The 25,536-nt window shown below is 45.4% G+C and overlaps 1 protein-coding gene across 1 annotated transcript in view; it reads right to left on the bottom strand.

The window, feature by feature from the left end:
- Positions 1 to 16,640, bottom strand: part of BICDL1 (BICD family like cargo adaptor 1) — a 47,800-nt gene extending 31,160 nt beyond the window's left edge. Inside the window, exons 1-2 of the mRNA XM_088176045.1 lie at positions 16,320 to 16,640; positions 11,472 to 11,687 (exon numbers count right to left, since the gene is read on the bottom strand). Of these exons, the coding sequence (XP_088032171.1) occupies positions 11,472 to 11,687; positions 16,320 to 16,640 (537 nt within the window). The remainder of the gene's footprint in view (positions 1 to 11,471; positions 11,688 to 16,319) is intronic.
- Between the last annotated feature and the right edge of the window lie 8,896 nt (positions 16,641 to 25,536).

The following is a 25,536-nucleotide window of genomic DNA, read 5'->3' as shown; positions in this document are numbered from 1 at the left end:
GGCTTTTGCAGTGCTGTGTTCCCTGTCCAGCCACCTGCACTCAGTGGCATCAGCAGAGCATACCCAAGCATAAGCAGTGTAAAGAAGCCATTTCAGTCTGACAGAGGCTTTAATGAAAACCGTTCACTCTACATACTTGCAGTACTTCCAGGTGCCCCATACAAAGGTCTGGGATGCCAAGTGGTGTGAGGAGAGGGCAGAGTGGAGGTGGTGGTGTACAGGTGCTCACAGGCATGGAGGTGTGTGTGCTTTGTCAATGGCTTTGCAGACAGCCAGCTCATTCCTCCACCCTGCAGGGTGAGTCCAGCTGCACCACAGACACCTGGCTCTCAGTCCTTGTGTCACATTCACTGAGCTGTGGGCAGGGTTAGCAGCACAGCCTACTTGGTGTGTGGGTCTAGACAGGCATTTTGGTCAGTTATGCCACTTCCCCTGACCTCGGGTAGCTTATAGCTCTGCTTAGGGAGATTAAAAGAAACCAGAGACTTAATATCTTCATTTGAACAAGTTCATGCTTGGAAAGGCTTCTGCACTGTTGGTTTCACACAGCAAAGTATTTTCTTGGCAGGGTGTTCCCTGGCCACGAAAAGGGTCAGAGATTGTTGGAGGAGGCCCATGTCTGGGACCAGGGAGCACTAAAGTTGTGTGATCTGGAGCTGTCCCACACTGGGCAAATCTTCCCTTCCTGTGCTGAGGTGAGGCAGTGACATGCAATGAGGGAGAAAGCTGCCTGTCTCCTTCCCTCTCCCCCACTTTGACCTTCTTAGTCTCTGATGCCATCTCCTGATGGAGGATTAAGCAGGATGGGAAGACAGAAGGAATTTCCCAAGTTTTGAGTGCCTGATGCAAATAACTCCTTTGAAAGGCAGGAGATGCTGAGAGCCAGCCTGCAGCTGATGGGCTGTGTCTCGTGATGCCAGAGTTAATCTGGGTAAGCAGAGATTAACTGAGCTGCTGGATTGGATAATGCCTGAACTGGTTTATTGCAGCTTCTGCTGATAAAGCAGCCCAAGCCTAGGAGACCCCTCCTTGTGTGAAGCTCTGCAGGGTGAGGGCCTGTGCCCATGGCAGCAGAGCCTCGGGCACAGGAAGGCCCCAGAAATAGGTGGCATTAATGAAATCATCCATTTCATAAGCATTTGCCTGGACCCCTTAAAGCTTTAAATATTTATGAGTTAGACTTCACAGACTCTGGTCCCTTGTGCTAAGGTGGAGAGGGAAATAAAGGCTAAGCAGCACAACATTTAGGGAGAATTTGAGCACAAAGTGAAGTACAATATCTAGCAAAGCCTAGGGAAATAAATCTCTCTGGAATAGAGGCAAACCTACAGCAATAATTTGAGTTGGCAAATGCCTGTGCAACTTCATAGACGATCAATAGATGTTATTTAGACAAATATCACACTGTTACATGCTACCAATGATCTCTTTTGAACAAACATGGTCATTCCAGGCTTTTTCATTTGGCTTCTAAACATACATCTGTGGAAAAATATGACTCCCACAAAATATGAGTCTACTCAAGCATTTTGAATAATGCCCTGTTTTACATTTTTCACCCTTTCATTACTTTATGTCCATGCAGAGTTAAAATGCAAGTCAGTTCCAAAGCCTTTGAGATCACTCATTCCTTGTGAGTATTCCCTCAGGCTTCTCAGCCTTATTCTTTAGTATTCATAAATAGCAGGAAGACATGACCTGATGTTAGTCAAACTCTTGCCTGCATAAAAGGGAAACCTCAGAAGTCTCTTTCAGACTTAACTTTGCCTAGTTCTTCTCGTTTCAGTGCAAAAATTGGCCAGCCCTGATTGGTGTGTACTAGGCCACTTGCCTTTAATGGAGACCTTGTAGAGTCTCTGGGCCATCTCTTCTACTCAGCCAAACTTACAGGTGTTTTTTTTTAATAGCAGTCTAATTCTTATCCTGCATTTTATACATATTGCCTTTTATGTAAGGGACATGGAAAATAAAGCTTATACTCGGTCAAGGAGTAATGTCTGAGCACCTGTCATGCTATCATTGTGGGACATAAAGCACTAAATCCCTATTCTAAACCTTAAAAACAAAAAGCCCCAACTCAGTTTATCTCCACTCTATAAAATCAAGAGAAAAGTTCAAACTCTTGTGTACTCTACCTGAGTGGAGATTTTTTCATTCACTAGGGTCATTTATTGGTTTACACTGACAATTACTGCCTAGTCTGTCAGTGCCTCAGTTTCCTGGTCTTCCAATAAAATCTATGCCAATCAATTGCTAACCAAGTAGAAACAAGGGAGAACTCTTTAGGTGCTTCTCCAAAAGGTGCCCTTCTCTTGAAATTTGTGGGTGTTTTTCTCCTGAAACACTTCACCTGCAAAAGCAATTGGGACTATGGATGCCTTCCATAAATATAGACCCTTCCCTCCAGCAAGTCTTAAGGTTTGTACCTGTCTAATGGTTCTGGTGTGAGTGACAAATCTGCTGGTCTACACCTGAATTGTAGAAAACTTCCATTTTCCTGGATCTGAGCTTGTAGACAGCCAAGTACAATGGTGCTTTGTTCAACAAGTAACCAGGAACAGCTCAGGCTAAAGAGTTGCCAAATGGAACAGTTTTCTAAGAGCACCCCTGTCACTACAAAACTGCCAAGTCTGGAAGTGGATTCAGAAGCAGACTTTAAAGGATGTAGAGAACAAAGCAATCACAAGGTTAAATTTTGTTATCTTGGTGCACTGAAGTGCAAAGGAACTGAAGGATTCCATTTAAAGGGCAAATCCAATGAGCTGGATGCTTTAGTTACCCAAACATCTGCAGATCTTGGAACTGTTCTGTAAAAGCTCTATATGTATGACACATCTGCATTACTGTGCTAATCTTGGTAGAGTCATAACCCAGCTGAAACTATCCAAGCAGTCCTTCCTTTTAAAAATGTTCTTTCCATGCATCAACATTAGAACCTTCCAGGGAAGAATAGTTAGGAGAGGGTGAGAAAGTTAATGGAATTGTTCCCAACATTTCTGACCTCAGCAATCCCCCCTCAAATACCAACAGGGATGCCATCCATGATGGAAACGTGTTGCAGGTCTTGGCATCTCCAGAACTGAGCCCCTGCAGAAGGATTACTGAGATTGTGAGGCCAGCCTGTATCTCCTCCAAATTAAATGCTCTCTTGGGCTGCTTATGAGCAGCTTTTTACTCCAGTTGCTCAGACATGCAGGTCCCTGGACTTATGTCCTCATCTGTCAGTTGTTTCCTGTTGTACCCTTGCCTCTGGAAGCTGTTGTGTCCCTATGTGAGGTGGCATTTCCCATCCCTGTGGTGGTGCTGCAGGAGCCAGCTCTGTATTGCATTGTGGCCACCAGAAATCAGCAAGAGTGCCTTGCTGATCCTGCATCTCTGCTCAAAATAAACTGGGTTCTGCTAAATGCTATTCTAACAAAATATTGGTTAAGCTCTAGGCTGTTTGCAAGAGGCCTCTGATTTCATGGGTAATCAGAGCACCCAATATAGCTGGCAAAACCCCCTCAGTGTAGAAGAGACTTCCCTCTTGAGCTATTGTCTACTAAATTGCATTTAGAAAAAGCAAGCTGGCTTGAAAAAAGAAGGAATTTTAAGACTTTCATTATAAGGTGTGCAAACTTTATAACCCAGAGTGGGCCTTTAAAGATCAAATGCTTTTAATTGGTTTTTTTTTATGTAGCTATTTGCAAAGCTTTCAATCCTGTTTGGTTCTAGCTAGTAATGCAGTGGCTGGATACAAACACCTTCTGTGTCCTACTTTCTAGAATCTCCTGGAGGAAGTGTTTACAGCAAGTGTGAATAAGCAGAAATATTTTGAAAAAATTTCTTCTGCCCATGTGTTCCTACCTCTGAGCTACTGCATAATAAAACAATTCCAACAAACGACCTGGACATAAACAGAATAGCCACTCAATATTTTTAGTGCAGGGCAAGAGGGGAGGAAAGAACTCATTCAGAATTTTATCTTCTTACTCCAGAACAAGTTCAGCTTCAGTTTTATGTTGGATTCTGGCTTTCAGATGTTCACAGATTAGTGGTACTGCTGCTGTCTCAAGACAGAAGCCTTACAGGAACTTTTGAAATCTCTTCTAGGACCACTGGCTGGAGGAGAAAGCTGGGCTATGAGCAGGGCTCAGCTGAAGTGCAGGGATGAACAGTGTGTGGCTGACTACCAGGGCTTTACACCTACCTATATTTGTCCAAGAGAGTACTCTGGACACTCACTGCTGCAGATGTGCTGCCCACTGAAAGGGGGTGGTGGTGGGACATGAGGTGTGGCTCTGTGATGTCTCCAGGGGCAGCCTCTGCTGCTCCATCCAGTCACCACGAGCCTCAGAGGGTGGAAGATGAGCTGTGCACAGCCTGGAGGCTCAGTGGCTCGGGCAGACAATCATTTCTTTGGTGCCATGGCCCGGGCTGGACTCCCAGGAGATGCTCTGTGCCAAGCCCTGGCGGGGTCACCCTGTGTGGGCTCACTGATGTGCTCACAAGGAGCTTTTTTCAGCCAGGATATAAAATGTTTATCTGTCCCCCAGAGGCTCGGGAGCTCATTGTGGTGGTACAGACAACAGGCTGCCTTGGGCTGGTACATTCTGGGGGTAACTGCCGTGAGCAGAGGGGGAAAGGTGGGGAGGGGCCCGCGGAGGATGCAGAGGGGACACGGGAACACGTCCTGGCAGCCAGCCGAGCCCACGGGGGTGGCAGACGGGCCGCGGCCACCGCCCGCCCGCCTCGGACGTCACAAGTGCGTCTCCCTGCGTGTCCCTGACTGTCGTGGCGTTACAGGCACAGAAATCACACCCGGTTGCCACAGCAACATCACCAGCTGGGACATGCCGTGCTGTCATCCGGCAAGCAGCGAGGGCTCCCCGGGGATGGAGGGGATGCTCCATGGCCCAGAGGAGGATGAGGGTCCCACCCAGCCCCTGGGACCCAGGGATGCCATCCTTTTGCCCAGGAGCAACGATTTGTGTATTTCCACTGCCTTTACAGTAACATTTTATTTTTCCTAACCTTAATAGTAGTGTAATTCTTTTGCTGGGGAGGGCTTTGCTATTCATTAGCCCCTGTTTTATTCCATGCACAGCTTTCATAGAAGCATGAAATGTTAAGGGATTGGAACAGACCTTACAGATCATCTAGTTCCAACTCCCCCTGGCACAGGCAGGAATTTTCCCACTAGACCAGGCTGTTCCAAACCCAGTCCAACCCGGTTTTGAACACTGCCAGAGCTGGGACAGCCACGACCTTCCTGGGCAACCTGCTCCATTGTTTCAGCACCCTTACAGGAGAAAATTTCTTTCTAATGCTTAACCTAAATTTCCCTTCTTTTAATCCGTCCCCATTCCCCCCTGTCCTATCACTACAGCCCATTCTCTTTCTGCCCATTCCCTGAGTGCTCATCAGCACTTAAAACCAAAGGACTCAAGGGTAAAAATCTTCCATGAAATGAGTGTGTGCAAAATCCTTGGGCAAATTCTGCAGGGGTGCTCCCCCTCATGTTTGCTGAAATTACTTCTTTGGCACTTCCTGTATTTATTCTTTGATGTCTGGATGGCCCTGTTCCTGTTGGGTCCCAAAGCTCTGTGTGTCCTAAAATGGGGTTAACTGGTGCTGCAGGCTTGGACTGACTCTCAGCAGAGGGCTGAGCCTTTCTCCTTGTTCTCCCAGAGGGATGGTGGGTAAGTGCCACTCAGCAGTGACCTCAAGGTGTTTCTCCATTACCTTCTAGGGCACTGAATCGTTTCATTGAAGGACTCTGCAGGCGAGAACACAGAGCTGCAGCCACGTCCTATATTTACAGCTTTAGCATGGAAAGGCTCAGCACTCCAGGCCTGATGTGGCATGAAGCTGAATTATTAACAAGTGCTCTCTGCTAGAGGAGAAGCAACTGGAGAGTAGGAACCTTCCTCATTAGTATTCCCTGGGTGATCAGGGATCTGGCTATGTGGCGTGAGGATCTGCTGATGCTCCAGAGGGGTGGGGAGCTGGGGAATGAGGTTACTGGGAGGTTTGCTGGAATCAGAGTTTGGCTCTGTCTGGTGCTGGTGTCTGCTTCCTCTCACCTCAGCATGGGTGACATGAGTGAGCCTTATGCCAGGCACAAAAAGTGTTCAAGGGCTGTCTGCCTTCCCCCAAGGAATGAGCAGCCCCACCAAAGCTACCAGGACAAGCAGCTGCTTCAGCCCCTTCAACAGGAAGCAGTGCTGCCTTTTCTCCTGCAATCTCCCCTTCCACTGAATTTACACTGCTCAGTGGTGATGCAGGTGAAGATTTGCTATGCAGGACTCTCTGCTTGAAGAGTTCAGTGTAGAGCTCCTTATAATAAGCTACTCACTGAATAGGTCCAGTAAATACTTTAAAGAGCAAAAACTGGAAAGTTTTTATGAAAAAGAATTCAGTGAAGTGGCTGATCTGCACCTTAAAATGTAGAGATAGTCAAAGCAACCCTTCTTTAGCCCAGGTTCACTCAGGATCTTAGTCTGGTTAAAAATAAACCCCCTGAAGCAGGACTTAAATTCAGCCTGACTTGCCTCTGTGCTAAGGATGGAGCTCCCAATAGACCCTGGTGGGCTATTGGAGACAACTTAATAACCAAGAAACATAAGGAGGCTTTCATTAAGCACCTGTATAGACAAAATAAGGAATTAAAGACATAATTTATAGTGTAATTGCTACAAATTTCTGGCATGGCAAAAGCAGTGCACCTTGCCCAGCACACTTCTTCCAATAACTTTATTTTTCAGTGAATAATCTGAATTTCTTAAAACCAGTGTTGTTCCTATGCTGATAGACCCAGCAACTAACCATTCAGAAAAAACTCTTCAAATAAATGACAACAGACCTGCCTCTCTTGGGTGTTCTTGACCATAAAAGGATGTATTTAAAATGCAAGTAATTTGGAAAGGAGAATACAGTTCTTTTATTTAAGAACTTGTTCTTAAATAAAAACCTGTTTCTTTCAAAGCAAAGCCAGGCTTTGCCTGCCAGTTCTCTAACATGCTGCATGTTAGAGCATGAAGTGAGAAACTTCAACTGAAATATTACTGAAAGGAGGGTTTTGTGGTTAGTAAATAATACCTCCTTTGGAGAATTATGGGCTGGCTGCTCCTGTTCTTGCTGTAGCAGAGGGATTGGTTGAAACACCTCATTCTTTGTAGCAGCATGCTGGCTTTAGATGCTGAGTGAATCTAAGGAGTTGGTGATTGAGGGCCCCTCTGAGGGATGCCACAGCAGCCCAGCGCTCCTCTCTAAACACAAGGAGCTGTTTCAGCAGTGCAAGATGACACTTCCACTGCCCCGGGAAACAGATTTGCATTGCAAAAACTACCTGAGCCTGACATTGTGAAATCGCTCCCCTGTGCTCCATGTACCATAAAAGAAGCCCAGCTGAACAGGGAAGGATGAGCCTCGCCCAAGCTACACGCAGCAAACAGCTCCAGGAGCCAGAGCTGGGGAGCAGGAAATGTGTGGGAAAGCCATCTGGTGAAGGCACTCAGAAACAGCGTGGAAGTCTTTTTTCATTCACTTCCTGACAAAGTAGTAATATGCTGCCTCATTATAGGAAGATGACTGCTCGTTGTTATTATTATTTGCATTAGTAACTCCTAGAAGCCCAAAGGTGGGGACAGGAATCTTGCTGTGTTACCTGCTGTGGGCACATGTAAGAGGAGACCTTTCCCTATATACACTCCCCCATAAAAGGACAGAAAGCACAGGATTGTGTTTTTTTCTTTTTTCTTTTTCTTTTTTTATCCGAGTGGAGAACTGAAACAGATGGGAGAGACTGAGGAGCTGGAAACAGAACATTCAATAATTTCCAAGCCTCGACTTTCTCAGCAGAACTGTTCTTTGCCTCCTATACTTTAGCTCTGAGCAGTTCTGGTGAGTGGTTTGTACCCTGGCACACTGCTCATGAGGAGCTCTACAGTTCTCCTTGGTAAACTTGGCATTTAGCATGGTGTGGACACACTGCTGAGAGCTCCTGCACCCTTTGCCGTGCTGAGGCAGGGGGAGGGAAATCAAAGCAATGTGCAGAAGGGATTTTAATCATCATGTAGCGAATTAAAAAATACTGTGGAGGTATTAAACTTGCTCTTTGGCATTTCAGTCACATCTTTCACTATGTGCTCCCAGTCCAGCCAACCAAATTTTCCCCATGGTTTAATGCTGTTCTAACCTCAGGCAGTATCTTTGTTCTGCTAAAAGCAGAGAACCAAAGGCTGTATTTCAAGAGGAGGAAAAGTTCCTTATAGCCTACTTACTATTATTAGATATTTAAAGTTCTCCTATATCACCACCTCATTGGAAGACCTCAAACCATTTAAAGGACCTTATTTTAGCCTCTTGGTGACAGAGGCAAGAGGCTAATTTTTAGATACTGGAACAGACTTAAAATTCTTATCCTTGAGTTTTCCTTATTAGTCTTTGCTAGAACTGACAATGGATTTTTTTCAGTCCTAGGCATTAATTGCAAGACACAGTTTTCCAGGTCTCCTTGCTGTCCTTGTGTGTGCATGTGTGCTTGGTTGGTTGGCTTTTGTGCCAGGCTTAGACAAAGTGAGTATGTGTTGACTTTTCATCTCTGGGGAAGACAGAGTTAAAAAAAATGTCCTAACAACTAATTAGTTGGTGAAAGTATGGCAGCAGCAGGAAGGAGGAGGGGCAGGAATAAAGGAGATAGTGGCTGCTGCCCTGCTTTGAGGTAAAATGGTCTGAAGCCCAGGGAATCCAGAAGAAACAAGCAGGACCATGTGGGCTGGCAGCTCCTGAGGCAGACTGTCATTCAACACACAGAGCCTGGTGCCAAGGGGATACCTTCTCCAGGAGAGAGATGATTGAGTGTTGTTAAATGGGGCAACGAGGTGTTAATTGCTAAAAACTGTAGAAATTCAAATTTAAGGAACCAGTACTCGGTAGTGCAGAATGACTCTACCAGACAGAAGCCTGTCTGTGTCCTGTGAGTGAAGCAGGATAGAGTGTTGGATGGGGCAGACTTGAGGCTCTGAACAAGGCTTTCATCACTTTATCCCAGACTTCTCATAACAACCCACGGTGACACAAATGCAGTACCACGAACACGAGGAGAATACTAGCAACACCTTTAGGGTCACAGAAGTTGTAACAGCACCTCTTTGTTGGACTTTTCCTCTCCCAGTGCTCAGTTCATGATCCCAGGCCAGACTCCAGCCTATGGCAGTATGGCTGTAGACAAGCACGTCTATGCAGCTCTTATTTGTCCTTTTTATTAATTGGAAGCCTAAGTTGTAACAGGAGCCAGAACTACATGGGTGCAGGGCTTAGGAAGTGCCCCTGCCTCAAGGATTTTATGTGTAACCCCTTCAGAATAAGAGACGAGACACATGAGACTGCAAATACACTATGGAGCAGCAAATATGGAATATTAAGCAGCCAGGAATCAAGTGCTAATATAATGCTGGGATTTTAAAAAGCCTCAGCTGGAGCCCTGAGAATGGTAACAGATTGTTCCTCACTCTCTTTCAATTTGTCCAGGTTTTCCTGACTGTGAGAAGACTGTTTACCTTGCTATACCCATTGCTATATTTGAGTTACTGGCAAGTTTTGGCCAGGTGACAAACTCAATGAGCAGTGAATCATGCCTCGGCAAACATCAGCTCTGTCTCTATCAGAGCTTATCTGCATTGGAGAAAAACTGTCCTCCAAGCTGGGAGCAGGGCTGGGCTGGAATGGGAAAGGCAGCACCAATACTCAGCATTTTTGAATGTCGTTTCTGGCACTAATAGGGAGTTAAGGGAACAAAACCCATGCTTGGACACCACATGCTGGCAGACTTAACTTGGTGGTTCCTCTGACAAGGCTTTGTGGAGTGGCTCTCTGAGCATCTGGCTGGGAGAGGTTCCTGTAGCACAAGGGTAATCCCATGTGGTTTAAAAGCCCAAAACAAGCTGTCTGGTTTGCCTCTCCTACCTTCTAGTCTGTTCTTCCAGTTTATGCTTATGCTGGGACCATAACAAATCTTACATTCCCCAGCCAGTGACAGAAATCATACATACACAGAAAATTATTGAGTCACTAGATCTGATGGGAGCCATGTTCTTAGCCCTGGATAAAAAACCTGACACAACACAGGGCTTGTGCAATCTTGGGTGGAAACTATCATCCATAGTGTATGTGGAATATGCTCTGTCCAGAGAAAAGGTGAAAGATATGTAGCTCACTTGGGACATATTGCTTTAAAAACATGGATAAAGTTAGCAACATTCCTGAGCTAAGGAAGAGGAGGTATTTTTTTGTTTTGTTTTGTTTGGGGTTTGTTTGTTTTTTTGTTTTTTTTTTTAAAAGCCAGTTAACCAAATTGGAATAAGTGACTTTTTTAATCCTTGACAAGAACATCTACAGTGGAATGAGGAATTATTTCCTCAAGTGTTAGTACAGAGTCTCATACCAAAGACTAGCTCTTCTCACCTCTAGAGGCACAGAACAACTGCAAACACAGCTTGAGTGAAGACCTGTACATTTGGCCCTGTTCAGAGACCTCTGATCCTAGTGTTGTGGTTGAGGTGTCCACCCTCCCATAGGCAAAATCCCTGTGTCAGCCCCAGAGACTCAGCTCTGACAGAATCTAGTTTGAGAGATGTTCTTGCAGCATGAGATGGGCCTCTTCAGCACAAATGTGTGTGGTTTTGTTCTATGCTATTTTGGGAATAGGCAACTGATAACAAGCAAATGCTTTAGTCTGCTGGAGTAACTGTGTTCTCAAGCATTAAAAATATGGTTTGTACTAACTGTCCAGTGGGGAGGAAAAAAATGAAGGTTCTTAATTCCAGAAGACAGGTTAACTTCTGGGGAAAGGAGGCAGAAACTGTTAAGTCTTTTGCTGTCAGAAAGAAACTCATGCTGCAAGTATTCAGTCAATTAGGCTGATTTGTAGCAGCCTCACTATAAATCCTCTTTCATTCAGAGGCAAGTTAAGCTCTTTGATGAAACATGGCATTCCAAGGAATTTCAGTAGGTTCTCACACATCTAACCATGGCAAAGTTATCTGTAGTGACACACCATCTGAGAATGACATGGTATGTTCAATTCTACAACATTACAGGCAATGTATCTCAAAAAAGGGAGGCCTGTAAAAAGCCTTTCACCCCACTGTTGCAGATTAGCCTTCTTCTTGCATGCTACATTTGTTCAGCGTATTAGTAAATTAGAAACAGATTTTCTAAATCGGTTCTAGATACAAAAACAGTTGAGAGAGACAACTATGCAGTAAATGACCACTCAACCCAGAAACACAACTGTTTTGCCAAAGAAATGCATCACTCCTTAGAGGAGTTAAATCAGTTTAAAGGCGTGTCTTAGGGGCACCTGTGTAACATGACCAGAGGCAGAACCATTTGTTTCCCTGCAAGTGGGAGCTTTCCCACTCCTTTGCCCCAGAGGAGCAGAGCTGTGACCCTGTCCCGGGCCCAGCTGTGGCACCCAGCTGACTCACCCTGCTGAGCTGGTCCAGGAGTCTTTGGTTCTGCTCGGAGAGTTCCTGGACAGCGCGCGTCTTCTCGCGGTCGGCTTCGCGCAGGTGCACCTGCTGCTTCTCCAGCTCGTCCTGCAGCTGCTTCACGTCGCTCTCCAGTTCAGACACTCTTCCTTCCCACTCTCCCTCCTTGTTCTCAAAGCGCCGCCGCAATTCGTGTTTCTCTTGTTCCAGGTGCTAAATGATGGGGGAGATGAGGTTAGGAAGGGAGGGGAAAAAAGGTGAATGTCTCCTTTTCCTCATCTGTGCTGGGGCTAAAACCTTGTGCAAGAACGAGGATGACGATGCCATGGAGATGGCAATTCCACAGCAGGGCAGGTCACTGGCACTAAAGCCATTTTCCATTTCCAGCAATTGGCCTGTCCTTGGCCACTGGAGTTCAGCACATTGGATTTTTACTGAAATAACTGCCAAAAGAGTAAAGTAGGCTGCATGTCAATAGGCAGAATATATAGGTCAGACAGAGCAATTGATTTAGCAGAGCCCAGCTTAACTCCAAAGCAATATTTCAGTGGTCAGTGGCATAATTCTTTTAAAATTGGCTTTATAGTTAAAAATACACAAACTGTATACCCTTACTGTTGGTGAGGAATGTAGATGAGGCATCCTTGTTGTCATATGGGTCTCATGAACAACAGCTGAATCATCTATCCATTTGCTCCTTCTATTCCTGACCTAATTAGTTGTCTGAGAGTTTGATAGTGCACAGTAACTCCATTGTTTGATGCACTCCGCTCTGGAATGGCAATGGATGCAATAAACTGGTTGCTATAGACATTATGTACGTTCATGTTCTGGGTTCAGGTTTCTTAGAAACCACTCTCAGTTCTGGAGACTCTGCTTCTCTTTGGATTGGCTGGAAAACGAGGGACACCACAAATCTAGTGAAACTTTTCCATGTTTTAAAGGCTCAGTTAAATGAGGGCTTGATTGAAACAGAGCTGCAAATCAGGTCAAAGCAGATTTATGTTGTGCCCATTTGAAAGAATCTCTGCTCCAAAACTCCTGAGTTTGAATTTCCCCTGGTGACTGAAGACACACATTTACTTTCAGAACAGTCACAGACTGGGGACATGGGCATATCCCAGGATTAGCAGAGAAACCTGAAAAACAGGAGTCCTCTCCTTGTTGGTTGTCCTCTGATCCCCAGAATAATCTCCTGCTACTATCTATCAGATTCCCCAGTCTTTAAGGAACGTGTCTTAGAAAAGAACAGAAACCCACTGGGCCAAACACTGGTAGCACTTGCCTATTTCTCCCAATTGAATTGTTCCCTGGTGAACAATTCCCATGGCACTTCTGATAGGAGGGAAAAATAAACCTGCTAGGCAGAAAAGAAAATTGCACTGCATTTATGTGAAGTGGCTTTTTATTGCTTGTTAGAAATAAGGCTGTGAGGGGGCTGTTTTCCCTGGGTGCCTATTGCTGATGACACACAGCCTTCCTGGCAGGGTCCCTGTCACCTTCCTGAGCAGGTCTGAATGTCACAGCCCTCCAGTGCCTCCCCAGCCCTCTGGCCTGTGTATGCTAATCTTCCATCTTTTTTTTTTTGTTCTGCCACACAGATGCCATGTTTTCTCTTTTTTCACCCTATCCCCAAATCCTTTCCTATGCTCCTTCCAACCCAGTGTAGCAGCATGTTGCTTGTGCTCTTCCAAACCTTTCTGCAAATTCCAGACTCTCATGAAAAACCCTTAAATATGAGGGAAAGCTGATTAAAAACAGTGGCCCATAGTACGGGATTTCCCCATGTTTCAGACACTAAAAGAGTGAGAATCCTTGCAAATGAGAGCTAAGCAGTAATATAAATATTTTAATGTAATAGGTAGGCATGAGATCCCAGCACCTGGCCCATGACAACCATTGCAAAGAAATCTTGTTTGTAGTCCAAGTGTGGCTGGAGCAGCCACAATTTCACTTTCAGCGGCACACTGAAAATTCTGTCTTTTATAGCTCTGCCTCCTTCACTGCTAGGCAACGTTTAGAAAGATCCAGGGCCTTCTCTAAATGGAAAGTGGAACTTCAGCCTGCTGAGAAGCAGCACTGCAGCTCAAGTGCCCCAGACACCTAAATGTGATTTAGAAGCCACTGATAAGCCTTGCCAATCATTTAAAAAGCATTTTAGTCCTTCACTACAAAAGAAAATCTCCACTACACGCAGCCCGAATAAATGACCATCACAAAGGCTGGCACTAGAAGGATGTGAAGAATTTCAAGTTTATTCTGTTGTGACAGAGACACCAGAACAGAGCAGTGGGGCACGGAGAGGCTGTTGCAGAGAGGAGGATTATGTTGATGAGATGTGTTGACTGGTCCCTCCTGCTTCTGCCAGCAGCCAGCTCTCCTGGCCTGCCCTCACCCCAGCACCTGCAGGGCTGCAGGTCTGGAGAGGAGAAATCTGCACGTAGTGCTGAGAGGGCAAACTGCTGTCCTCAGCAGGGGAATTTCTTGTTTCCTGAGTGTCTCTCCATCCACCAGCTGTTCATTGATTTTTACACAGAATTGCTTTCTAGAAGATGTTTTCTTCTGAAAACATCTTCTCTTCAACTTAACTGAGCTGGGCCTCATCTGAAGACATGAAAGCAAGGGGGAGTTTCCCAGCTGATAAAGAGGGTTCATACTGTAAAACATCTGGACACAGCAGGCTCCTCTATGTCACAGGAACAGCAGTATTAACTGTTTTAATCCCTTACAGAGGATAAAACTGTCTAGGATCACATATCAGAATTTATTACAGAACTTCAATTTCACGATTAGAAATGAATTTAAATTCAGGCTGTGAAATGAAAGGTTTGCCAGAGTAGGTGTATGGCAGGAGTGCTATATCTCAGCAATGAACCCACAAAACTAGAATATATTTAATCTTGAGGCAAAGCACTCAATGAAGAGACCGGTACCTTGGCTGTTGTGAAATGGAGACGCTTCACTGAGCTTTTGTAACCAATTCTGAACTGTGGACTGAGAGAAAATACCTCCTTCTAAGTGCTACTTAAACATCATTATATCAGGTTGTCACCAAGGATCTCATCTGGGACTTTGCTTCTTGTCACCATCAGAAAATTCTTAGCATAGGGAAGGAGAGAACAGCTGTGGGCCCTTCCTCTCTGTTCCTCTGAAATCAAAAAGCTTGTTGTGAAATTTTATTCACTTCAGTGGCAACAGGAGGAGGCCAAGATTTAATCTGAAGAGACTGGGATTATCAAGCTTGTGTTTCAGAAGATTAATGTTGAAATTTGATTTTTTGTGTGAAGCAGCACTGGGTTAAATTTGCCAAAACCAGTGCGAAAAAAATGACCCTTAAGTAGATAACACTAACTCCTCTCAAATGGGTAGCCTGGAAAATAGCAATCAGTTATTCCACTGTCAAGTTAGGGTGATAGTAAAGGGATGAAAATATGCAAACAGTTGGTTGTGTTTACAATCTCTTCATTTGCCTTCTGAATGGGCCTGTGAGAGTGGAGGTAAACATTTGTGGGATGTTATTTAAAGTACTATAATGTCATGGTTTCTCCCCTCTCCTTTTCACCTCCACGTTTTGCAAACAAAGTGGTACTTGAGGCTCCTGAACTCCCTAAGAGGCAGGTCAGTGGGTACCTAAACTAGTGCATTTTTCCCTTAATGGTAGGAAAGGTTCTACTCCAACTCCTAAGGAAAACCATGTCAACACAACACCACATACGTCTGTTCCTGCTTAAAGATCAACCTGGAAACATTCACTCTGGCAAATTTTAATACTCTGGGAAATTCTAATCTGATAAACAGAGCCACTAAGCAATAATTTGAGCAAATGTCACCTTCACTATTTTTCTATTGGAATAGCAAAGGCAGAGAGATTCCCCTGCAAAGAGGAAGGGATCAGCTAGGGTAAAATGACAAGTTTAATAAGAGAGAGGAATTTTTGTCAGGAGAACAAAGGGCATACAGTAATTTCACAAATCCTCTTGAACTTGAGAAATGTTAAGTCTGTGAGGAAGGAATACAGGAATATGCAGGACTGTGCAGAAAGGACTGGTCTAGGGCTGTGACTTGAAATGTGAGTGTTAATCCAGCACTGTTCAAACTCTCTCCAGAAAGGTGAGAGGCTTTTCTCAGCCTTCTAAGCAGTATTACTTATTGGAAGAAATACAATCTCAAGAGTACCTCTGAAGAAGACTGAATAATAATAATGGCTCTCTCACAATTGTGCAAGAGAGTTGCTCCAAAAAAAAAGGTGCCTGCACAGGTCTTTTTCTTTGCAATAGCTCTATTTTATCTTTAAAAATCAATAAATAGCTCAATTCCCCGAGTTCCTGGCAAGCAGCTCTCTCCACATACCTGTAGGCATTTTTCAGAGCTAACAGCGATGTATCATTAGGGCTTATCTCCTGCCATGCCTAAAGCCTTAGCTGCAACAGCTTAAGCGTAAGGGTCACATATGCTCTGTAGCTCAGTACCTGCTGCGCAAATTTAACTTCCGAGGTATTTCTGTGACGAGATGAGCCGCTCACATCTCTCCCAGGTGGTCCTGGGGCAGAACAGACCCCCAGGATCCTCCGGAGCGCGGTGCTACAGCCCGGCCCCGGCCCCACACGCCGGCTGTCGGCCGGGGGGAGCGGGGTAGAACGGCAGCTTTGCCTCCCCCAGGCCTCGCAGGCATTGCTCAGACCCTTTCTTCCCCGTCACGGCCACAGCGAGTCCCGCGGGCTGCTCGGCAGGGCCCGCGCCCGCCGCCCGCCCCCGGCGCTCGCCGGGGAAGGGGCCGCGCTGCGCGGGGAGAACCCGCGGGCCGGGGCCGGGGCCGGGGCCGAGCGGAGCGCGGCGGGGCCTCACCTCCAGCTTGTCGGTGAGCTCCTTGTGCATCCTCTCGTACTGCCGGCTCATGTCCTGGTTGCGCTCCAGCAGCGCCTTGCCCAGCCGCGCCGCCAGCACCAGGTCCTTCTCCTTCTGCCGGATCAGCGAGAGCAGCTCGGGGTCGCGGGCGGCGGCGGCGGGCGGCGGCTCCGGCGGCTCCCCGGCGGCGGCCAGCAGCGCCAGCTCCTCCTCCAGGGCCAGCTCCAGGGCGGCGGCCCCGGGCGGCTCCATGCCGCCGGCGCTGTCCGCCTCCGCCGGTGCTGACCCGGCGGCGGGCAGGCGCAGGCACGGCGCCGACATGGCCCTGCGCGCCGCCGCCGCTCCGCTGCGCCCCCCGCGCCCGGCCCGCGGCTGCGGCGGCTGGGCGGGGAGCGCCGCCGCCCCCGGCCCCCGCCCCCCGGCGCCGGGCCCCGGCAGCGCATCGCCACCGCCAGTGCCACCGCCACCGCCACCGCCGCCGGCGCAGCCACCGCCACCGCGCCCGGCTGGCGCGGGGAAAACCGGGTCCTGCTGGCCCCTGCTGCCGCGGGCAGGTCTCGCCCCTTCTGCCGCGGGCTCAGGCCAAAAATCCCCCCAGAACATTGGGGAAGGCCAAGGAGAGAACTTGGCACCCCCGAGGGGCGCAGCGCTCGTCCCCTCTCCCCGCTCGCCGCCCGCTCCCCCAGAGCTCTAGCGGGGCTCTTTTGGTTGCCAGAGCAGCTCTCAGGATCTCTGTGCTCAGTAGTTCGCCCCGGGGAGCTGACTACAGCTTCCAAGAGCCACCGGGGCTTGCTTTCAATTTCAGATTGTTTGGGATGTTCTCGGGTAACATTTGTCCTAAAGGTACCCTCAGTGAACGTTGGGAGTTGTAGTCAGTTCAGCTCCCAGCACTACTCCCTCTATTAGGGGCAGGACTGGTTAGGGTTTCAGTTTTGGTTTTGTTGATTTTCTGTCTCCTTAGATCCCAGTACAGGAGGGAGGCTGAGGCAGAATACAGCAGCATAAACCTGTATATTGTCACATTTGCTAAGACCTCATTCCCTCAGTTTCTGCTTATACTTTAATTTCGAGCAAGGCTTTAATAGTGATTGCACAAAAAAACATTTTAAAGGAAACTTGTTATTTTGATTCCTAGATTCTGCAGAAAGGAATTATGAGTTTTACAGCCTTTTTCTTTGTATGCTGCTTTCTTGGGGCTTGCTTTCCTTTCCTTCATTTAGACCATGTCCATCTGTATGCAACAGCCCCAACACATCAGTCCAAGGTTGTTTTTGGCTGGGACAGTTGGTGAATGATGCAGGGCTGGCTCCTGCCTCGTGTCAGACCCAGGGCCCCCGAGAGCTGCTGATTATTCGTAACAGTTAGAACATGAATTGTGGGAATGCAAACTTCCCTCTGGCCATCTGCCACTGGGACTTGGCCTTTAGTGGGGATACACCCCAAGAGTCCAGCTTGGGGGACCTGTTGATCCTTAGCCTTTGTCCTGGTAGCATCAGCTAACAGCAGTGCTGCTTTTTGTAATGTGAGCACCTACTCTCCAAGGACTGGGCAGAGACTGTGCCTCGTGCTGCCAGCACTGGTCCCACCACGGTAACTGTTGGCCTTTATAACCGTTATGATTTCTTTTGGGCTGGTGACCCAGAGGTGACACCTCCTTTATCTCACAGCAATTCCCCCAGGCACTGACTTTTCCAGTCCTTTTGTCCACAGATGCTTAAATTGCTGGAGAGAGGGATTCACCATAAGGTGAGATGGTTTGGGCAATATTGGGCCTTTTAAAAGAAGCCCTGTCCCAAGAGGAGCTGTGATTGCACAGATTTGATCATCGCTATTTAAACACAGGAGGGCGTTTAATATTTAAACTGATTGTGAGCACCTTCTGCTGGAAGTGCCTACTACAGCAAACCAAGCCTCCTGGTGTGATTAATGAAATCCATTGTAGCAGTAATTTTCATCTCTAATGCTTCCTTCAGTGTATAAAACAAAAAGAGATTATACTGAGATGGTTTTAATCTCCCAAACAAAGCCTGAAACAAACCCCATTGCTGCAGCTGTTAGGATAGGGATGAAGAAAAGCTATTGCTTGGATGGAGAGGCAAAAGCACATATAAATCAGTGAAATGTATTGTAAATATGCCACCATCTTAGTCAGGCATCTATACAAGCTTAATGTGCTTTTGGGGACTATTGACTGCAAAACATAACTGTGTTATCTGGAGTAACCCTGGATTAAAGCTGTTTATAGCACAACATGTTATTGACTTTCACTTTAAAAAAAAAATCCATTGTCCTGTGAATTTAATTATTGGTTTGGCTTTTTAGAAATATGTTATGTTACTGCGTCTAAAACTCCTTTGTGTACTACTTTATTAGCATTTTATTTTGTATATGTCATCCCAATCAAATACCTATGAAAAACTGATAAGCATAAAACAATGCAGTTTCTTTACAATGAAATGGTGGCATTATCTATTAGGATCCTAAAATGTATTTCAGCTGAGAGCTGGGACAGTTCCTGCCTGTAAGTGGACACCCAACTCCCATTTCTGCTCTTCTTGCCCTGTTTCAGGTTGGTTATGTCCAGAAAACAGAAGAATTAGTTATTGGAAACAAGTCAGACATAAGGGTTTTTTTTTGTTTTAACTGCACTGCTGAAGCCTGATGTGAGATTTCACTCCTCAGGTACTGCAATATTGAGTTGTTCATGTGGAGATTTAGATCAGGCGTTTCAAGAACTGGTGCTCCTGCAACACAGAATGTTCCTGTGTGTACAGAACAAATGATCTTTCAGCCTGGAAATCACTCCAGGGATGGCCCTTTCTGAAAATGCAAAAAGGCCAGACTGACTCAAGCACACAAAGAGCCAAGAGCAAGTGACTGATGCCAGTGATGTCATCACAGAACACAGAAATGTCACCTTGCCCAGGACATATGAAGGCCTTCTTTGTGATACTAGCAAACAAGGGTGAAAATAAAGCATAGGTATAAGAGAGTGGTGTAAAAGTCTTTGTAAGAGGGTCAATCTTCTTTCCTTACTCAGATCAAGATCATGAAGGTCTGTATAAATAGAAAACAAAAAGTTCTATTCTTATGGGGCAAAAGGATGGCACTGACCTTGCCTCTAAGTAATTTTTTTCCCTTCTTGCTTTTCTCCATCCCACAGTAAATAAGCCATAGGAAGGGTTGGAGAACTGGACTCAAGGAACCATCCAGGGCAACCTGGCAGTGCAAATTCCCTCTGCTAAACAGGTTCCTAAGAGAGCAAGATACTGAAACAGGCAATCCAGCTTAAGCTGTGGATGCAGCAATGGGTATTGTCCTTCCCAGAGGGTCAAGGAGAGGTGAACTCTAAGATGTGCAGGCTCTTTAAGGCCAGTGTCAAGTATATTGTTAAATCTGACGCTTTGAAATCTGTGTCTTGCCTTGCAGGGGTTTCACTGGTTGGTCTGTTCACAAAAGAAGTGTGGCAGAGGGTCTAGACCTTTGGTGGTTACATCAGCAAATGCTGGAGCATGTAGGACTGTATGACTTGAGCAGGACAAAGCATTTTTCACACATCAGAAAAGCCGCAAATCCAATAAATGTCCAAGTGCTTCAATCAATACCTTCACCTCCGCTGTGAGGGCAGCACTCAGATAGCACTGCAAGGGATCATCCTTTTTTGTTTAGAGTAAAGGGAGAAAAAGATGTGTTGTGGGAAAGCCACAGCCAGACCTGTAAAAGTAGGTTATTGTCCTGTGCTTTTAAAGCCGACTGTGGTGAGAAAGGAATTCCCATCAACATCCTTAATCTTCCTGCCAGTGGGCTGACAGACTCCCAGGGGAGACAGCACAAGCGATCAGGTTTCTTTTGCCAATCTCTCTCTCTCTCTCTCTCTCTCTCTCTCTCTCTCTCTCCCTCCCCCTCCCTCCCTGTCCCACTCCCCACTTTCTGAATGATTGCTTTATTCTTCTGTCTGTTTTCCTATACTTGATTTCTGACAAATATTTTACTTTTTTCTGGTTGTTTGTATACCTCTGTGCCGAGGTGTTACAGCCACAGCCTCCTCTACTGCAAGAGGTGCAGGCACCCTCAGTGAGTTTGCAGTTACCCTAATGAATAATTAAACGACATATGTGTCTTGCTTGCAAAACAGGCCAGAACTGCAGAACCAGAGATAAGACTCATGTGTGACCTTTCTTTTTCTTTGCTTCTGTAATATCCAAAGCTATCCAGCATGTGTGTGCCCAGCTTTTCCCTGATGCTGAGTAGAGAAATACAAGATGGGAAAGTGTATTTGCAGAGCTTGGTAAGAGTGAAAAAAACAGAGATTTATCATTAAACAGAAGGGAAAGAAAGCTGTTATGAGTGTTAGCCAAGAAAGACGTAGTAAAATAAAAGGCCATCCTGGTTTTTCTCAAGGCTTAGTATCTCCACAGAGTTTCTGACAAGTTTGTTTTTTCCCAGGGTTATCAATATCACATCAGGTAGAGCAGAAAGACCACTCATCCACCATGGTGACTCACGGCATTGAAGTCAGGGGAAACATCTCTTGACTGCTGAGGGGGTAAAGCATGGCCTGGATGACTCAGGAGTGTCCAAGGACAGAGCCAACCATGCTGTGCTCACCCTGCCTGTGTGTAAGGAACAAGGGGTGCAAAGGGAAAAGAACAGGGGAACAGTTTGACTTGTAATATGGCACATAGGAGTTAGAGATGTAACTATTTTGTACTGTAGGTTTTAGTCTCTGTGAGTTGTGAAGTCTGGAAGCATTCTGTGACAGTCTCTCCAAAACAAAGCTGACAGTGCCAGGAACAGGCAGAACTACTCTGGACCTGGAGGAGTTGCATGGCCAATATTTCAGGCCAGCATGATCTTTTTGGGATACCCTACCAACAATTTGACTTTGATTCCTGCCTGGTCCTGATCTGACTCACAGGCTGCCTTGTACCTGAGGCTCCCTCTTGGCTTACCATGCTCCAGGGAGACTCTGGACACAGGATCCAAGCTGGCTCCTTCCTGGTGGAACGATCTTCCAACACTTAGGCCAAGAGGGCTCCCATCCTCACACATCCTTGGCCAGCTGCTGGGATTACAGTGTGCCTTTGGCAGCGTGTGACAGACTGCTGTTGGAGAAGCTGCAGAGAAACAAAAAATGTCTCAGGGACATGGTGAGCACAGCAGGGTGCAGAGCAGAGCTGGGCTGGGGACATGCAGGGTGGCACTGCACACTCACATGAGAGGTGTTGGGTCTGAGTGCTCCCACACAAACCGGGCTGTGGGCTGGCTGCTTCTGCAGCCCACAGGAGGAATAAAGATATGATGGTTCCATGGGGAGATCTACATCTAGACTGGTGCTGTGTTTCTTTAAATGAACTAGGTGTTTTCAGCAGTGGATGTGAGTTCTCCCTCTTGAATCTTACCACATGACAATGTTTGCCAAGCCTCTGTGGAACAAACACTCCTATTAAGAATTAAAAAGTAGCTCGTGCCTCTGCTCATATAAAGGCACAAACTGAGAGAGCTGCTCTTGCTCATATTTCTTTACAGCAAACCCTTATGTCCTAAAATTACCTGTCATGGTGTGGGCCATGGAATTCTGCAACCATGAAATGATTGGACAAGACTGTGCTTTGTTGTAGGGGAAAAATATTTGTTCACTGTGATCTTGCTTTTCTTCTGAGGAATATGCTGTGATTTGTAATGACTTGTTTTAGGAATGCTGGTCTTTGATCTGGCATTATTGGATTGTAATTGACCATGTTGACACAAAGCAATGTGGGGTTTAATGCAGCCTCTTTCACTCACTGTTGTGGTCAATTATTTCATGATAATGGCAACTCTGCCAGGTATTTTTGCTTCACTGAGCAATTATGTTGTTATGGAAACTGGTATTCTATAAATTATCTAAAGAGAGGCCTGATTCACTTCTTGGGAACAAGAAATTTTAATGTAAAAAGTACAGGATAACAGGGATTTTTATTAGCTGTATACTTATATGTGTAATTACTTATCCTTAGAGCTGTTAACTCCTTGGTGCAAATACCAGCACTTTCGTGTCCCTGCAGGATCTGCTCCGTTGTCACATCATTAGGAGCCAGACAGTCCTGCCCAGGGGGAGGCATCCTGGGTACGTGCAGCACAGAAGCTTTCAGAGGAGCTTTTGCAGCACCCATTACCTATGAGAGTAATCCCCTTTCATGCCCTGAGCTGTTTCCTCAGCACTTTCCAAGAGCACAAACTACGATAAACATGTGGGTGGAAAAACATTGAACAGAAGTAATTAAGTTGCTCCTGGTGTGCTAAAGCTCATTCTACATGGATGAGAAACCCTGCATTAGCTTGAGGTAGTCAGTGCTATTCCCCAGCATCTTTCTCCTTTTTCACGCTTTCAAACTGTGATTTCTTCTGGTTCTTTTTAACAGCTGAGTTACTAAAAAGAACTCTGTCACCTTTTACATGCTCAGCTCACAGGACAAGGGGGCACACTGTCTCCCTGGGCCCCAGGAATGATCTGCATGGTCAGGAGCAATAACCTCTCCTCCTCTTGGCTTTGGAGGCACCTGGAAATCAGTCTTTGCTGTGTCAGCCTGGCCGTGGAGAGACCTGCAAGTACAAGGGAACCAGATTCCAGATGATAATATGTTTCCCTGAGTAGTGGGGTTTAATTTGGGAGGCAGTAATCAACCTTGCTATAAAAATAGCCAAGTCCTAATTTCTCCAGACAAATGAAAATCCTGTGTCTTCTCATCCTATTTGCTGGTTTCTAAATCCCCTTCAGTTTTGTCAGCACCCTTCCATTTCACAGAATGGCAAGTTGCCAGACTTGTGTGTCATCTCCCTGGGGTCTGCTGCCCACGTAGCAGGTATTCAAATTCAAAATAGCAGACTTTGTAAGAGTGCAGGACAGCTTCAGCTGGCAGGAAAAGATTTGGGTTTCTTACAAATGTGGTTACATATTGGTGTATGAGAACAATTCACAATGAAATGGAACTTGCTGTGAGTGATTTCCATTTTAAGCTCATATTATGTATAGGAGTTTTCAAGGGAAAAAGAATTGCCAAATAACAGCTAAGACATACTGTTGAATTATGGGTATTGCTTTCTGTTGTTTAATTACCTGCAGACTGCACTATCCTGTTGGAAAGGCAATGGCAGAACAGTTTTCTTCTGGCAAAAGTATTTCTGTAGAATTAAAAAGCAAATTATTTTCCATCATTTGTGCTCAGAAAACCAATGTATCTTTTTTGCCCCATTTGGGGACTTAAATCACAAACAAAAGCAGGATGTAGAAAGCTTCTTTATTTTCTTGTTTTACTGCAAGCATAACTCCTCTGTCCAGCACTGTGCAAAGATCCCTGGATGTGGCACATGGCATCTGCTTTTGGAGAGGAAGCAAAACCAGACCTTTCCTGTAACTACACACCACCCCTCCCTGTACTCTCTGCTTTCCAAGGAGTCCAAAGCTCTTCACAGAAACTATAATGAGGGAACTCTTGGGGTGACATTGTCCTGTAATCCCTGCTCCCCTTTCACACAGGCATGAGGACAAGCCAAGGCAGTAACTAGCCAATAATCCCCAATGCCAAGGCCTGCAAATCTCATGATCGAGTTGGGACCTACAGTTTTAACCCTTAGATCACAGTTTCTCTTCAAGAGCCAAGTCACAAAAGGAAAATAAAAGAGTTCCTGTCAATATCTCTTTGCAATGACTACACTGCTTTGGTTTTTGAGTCAGACTCCTGAGGATCAAGGAAGGAGCTGCTGTAACACAGCTGAAGTCACAGATATATAACAGTGATGGTATAAAACAGCTGAATAGAACAAGAGTAAGAGAGAAAGTTGAAGCTCCAGAGGCTTGAGATCAAAACACAAGAAATGTGGAAAACATGCAAGAGATTGGTCTTAAATACTAGAAAGAACCAATGGAGAGCATGAATCCATATTACAGTAATTTTACTGGTCCATTTTACAGTAATATTTTAGATTTGAAATTTTAAGATGAATTGTTCTTGTAATTTTAAAAAGTATTTCTTTATTCCTGCTGGGAGGACCTAGTTGACATCAGTTGTAAATGTGTTAGGACAGAAAAATCAAAGTGTTTAACTGCTGCGAGGCACTCTCATCATATCATAATGCCTTTTGAAGCGGTAATTCAGTGATTGATCAGAGGAGATCTAATTAACTGACTACATTATATGAAAAAAACAACCATGGAGAAAGCTGTGATACTCTGGGTATCACATTCATCAGAATTTTTGCTCTGCTGCATGGGTGTGGGTGTTCTAAGGAAAAGCCAAACCTTCATTCAATAGATCACCTAAAAATAAACCTTAAGATTAAAAGTTTCCTTTCTCTTTCTATCCTGCCTTTCCCATATTATTGCTTTGCATACTTCTAGACATTTTGGGAAGTGCACAGACCATATTTGTCACTAAAATATTCAGCATTAAGCTAACTGCTTAAATCTTTTATTCACCCACACATTATCTATATGGGGGTGAAATTTAGATGTGAACATTACCTTAATAAAGTGCCTTCTATTCTTGTTCCCCATTTTTGCATTTTGCTGTACAGCATCCCATGCCTGCAGGGGAATGACATTTATGAACATTTACTGCAGCCTCGGTGTGAGTTCACAGCCAGCTTCTCCCATGGGGTGTGTGAAGGCAGTGATGTGACAAAAAGAGAGCCAGATACTCTTCACTGGGATCAATGAATATGTTGACATGCTGTTGTAGAAAGATATAAAGATTGGGTGCATATTTTTCTTACTCAATGGGCTTTCATTCTGGATGTGGAGAACTGATAAAACTCCACAGCAATCCAGGCTCTGGGTTTGGAAGAATGCACTTTGGCCTGTGATTCTTTTCTCTCTTGAAGATCAGGTTATTTTATAAAGCTTCACACCTTTGCCTGCCTAGAATAACATGAAATCAGCCTTGTTGAGCAGGAAGGGAAAAGTCATCAAAAATCATATTTTGTACATTATTTCAGTGCTGCGGGTTAGCTTGCCACTTATTTGGGTATCTGGTTTCTTTCAGCAACACTTTGCTATTAAAAGTATATCTTAGTTTAAATAAATATGTTTTTGCCTATTTTAGTCATCCTCTTTTAGGTCAGGTCAGATGTAGCCTTATGTGAAGAATTTAATTAATTTTTATTTTCCCTCACTGTTTTCATATAAAGCCACCATATAGACAAATAAGTTTTGATTCCCCAAATTTACACTTAAATG

This window comes from Sturnus vulgaris, chromosome 19 (assembly GCF_052056855.1).
Source record: "Sturnus vulgaris isolate bStuVul1 chromosome 19, bStuVul1.hap1, whole genome shotgun sequence".
NCBI lineage: Eukaryota > Metazoa > Chordata > Aves > Passeriformes > Sturnidae > Sturnus > Sturnus vulgaris.
This window is presented reverse-complemented; position numbering and strand designations above follow the sequence as displayed.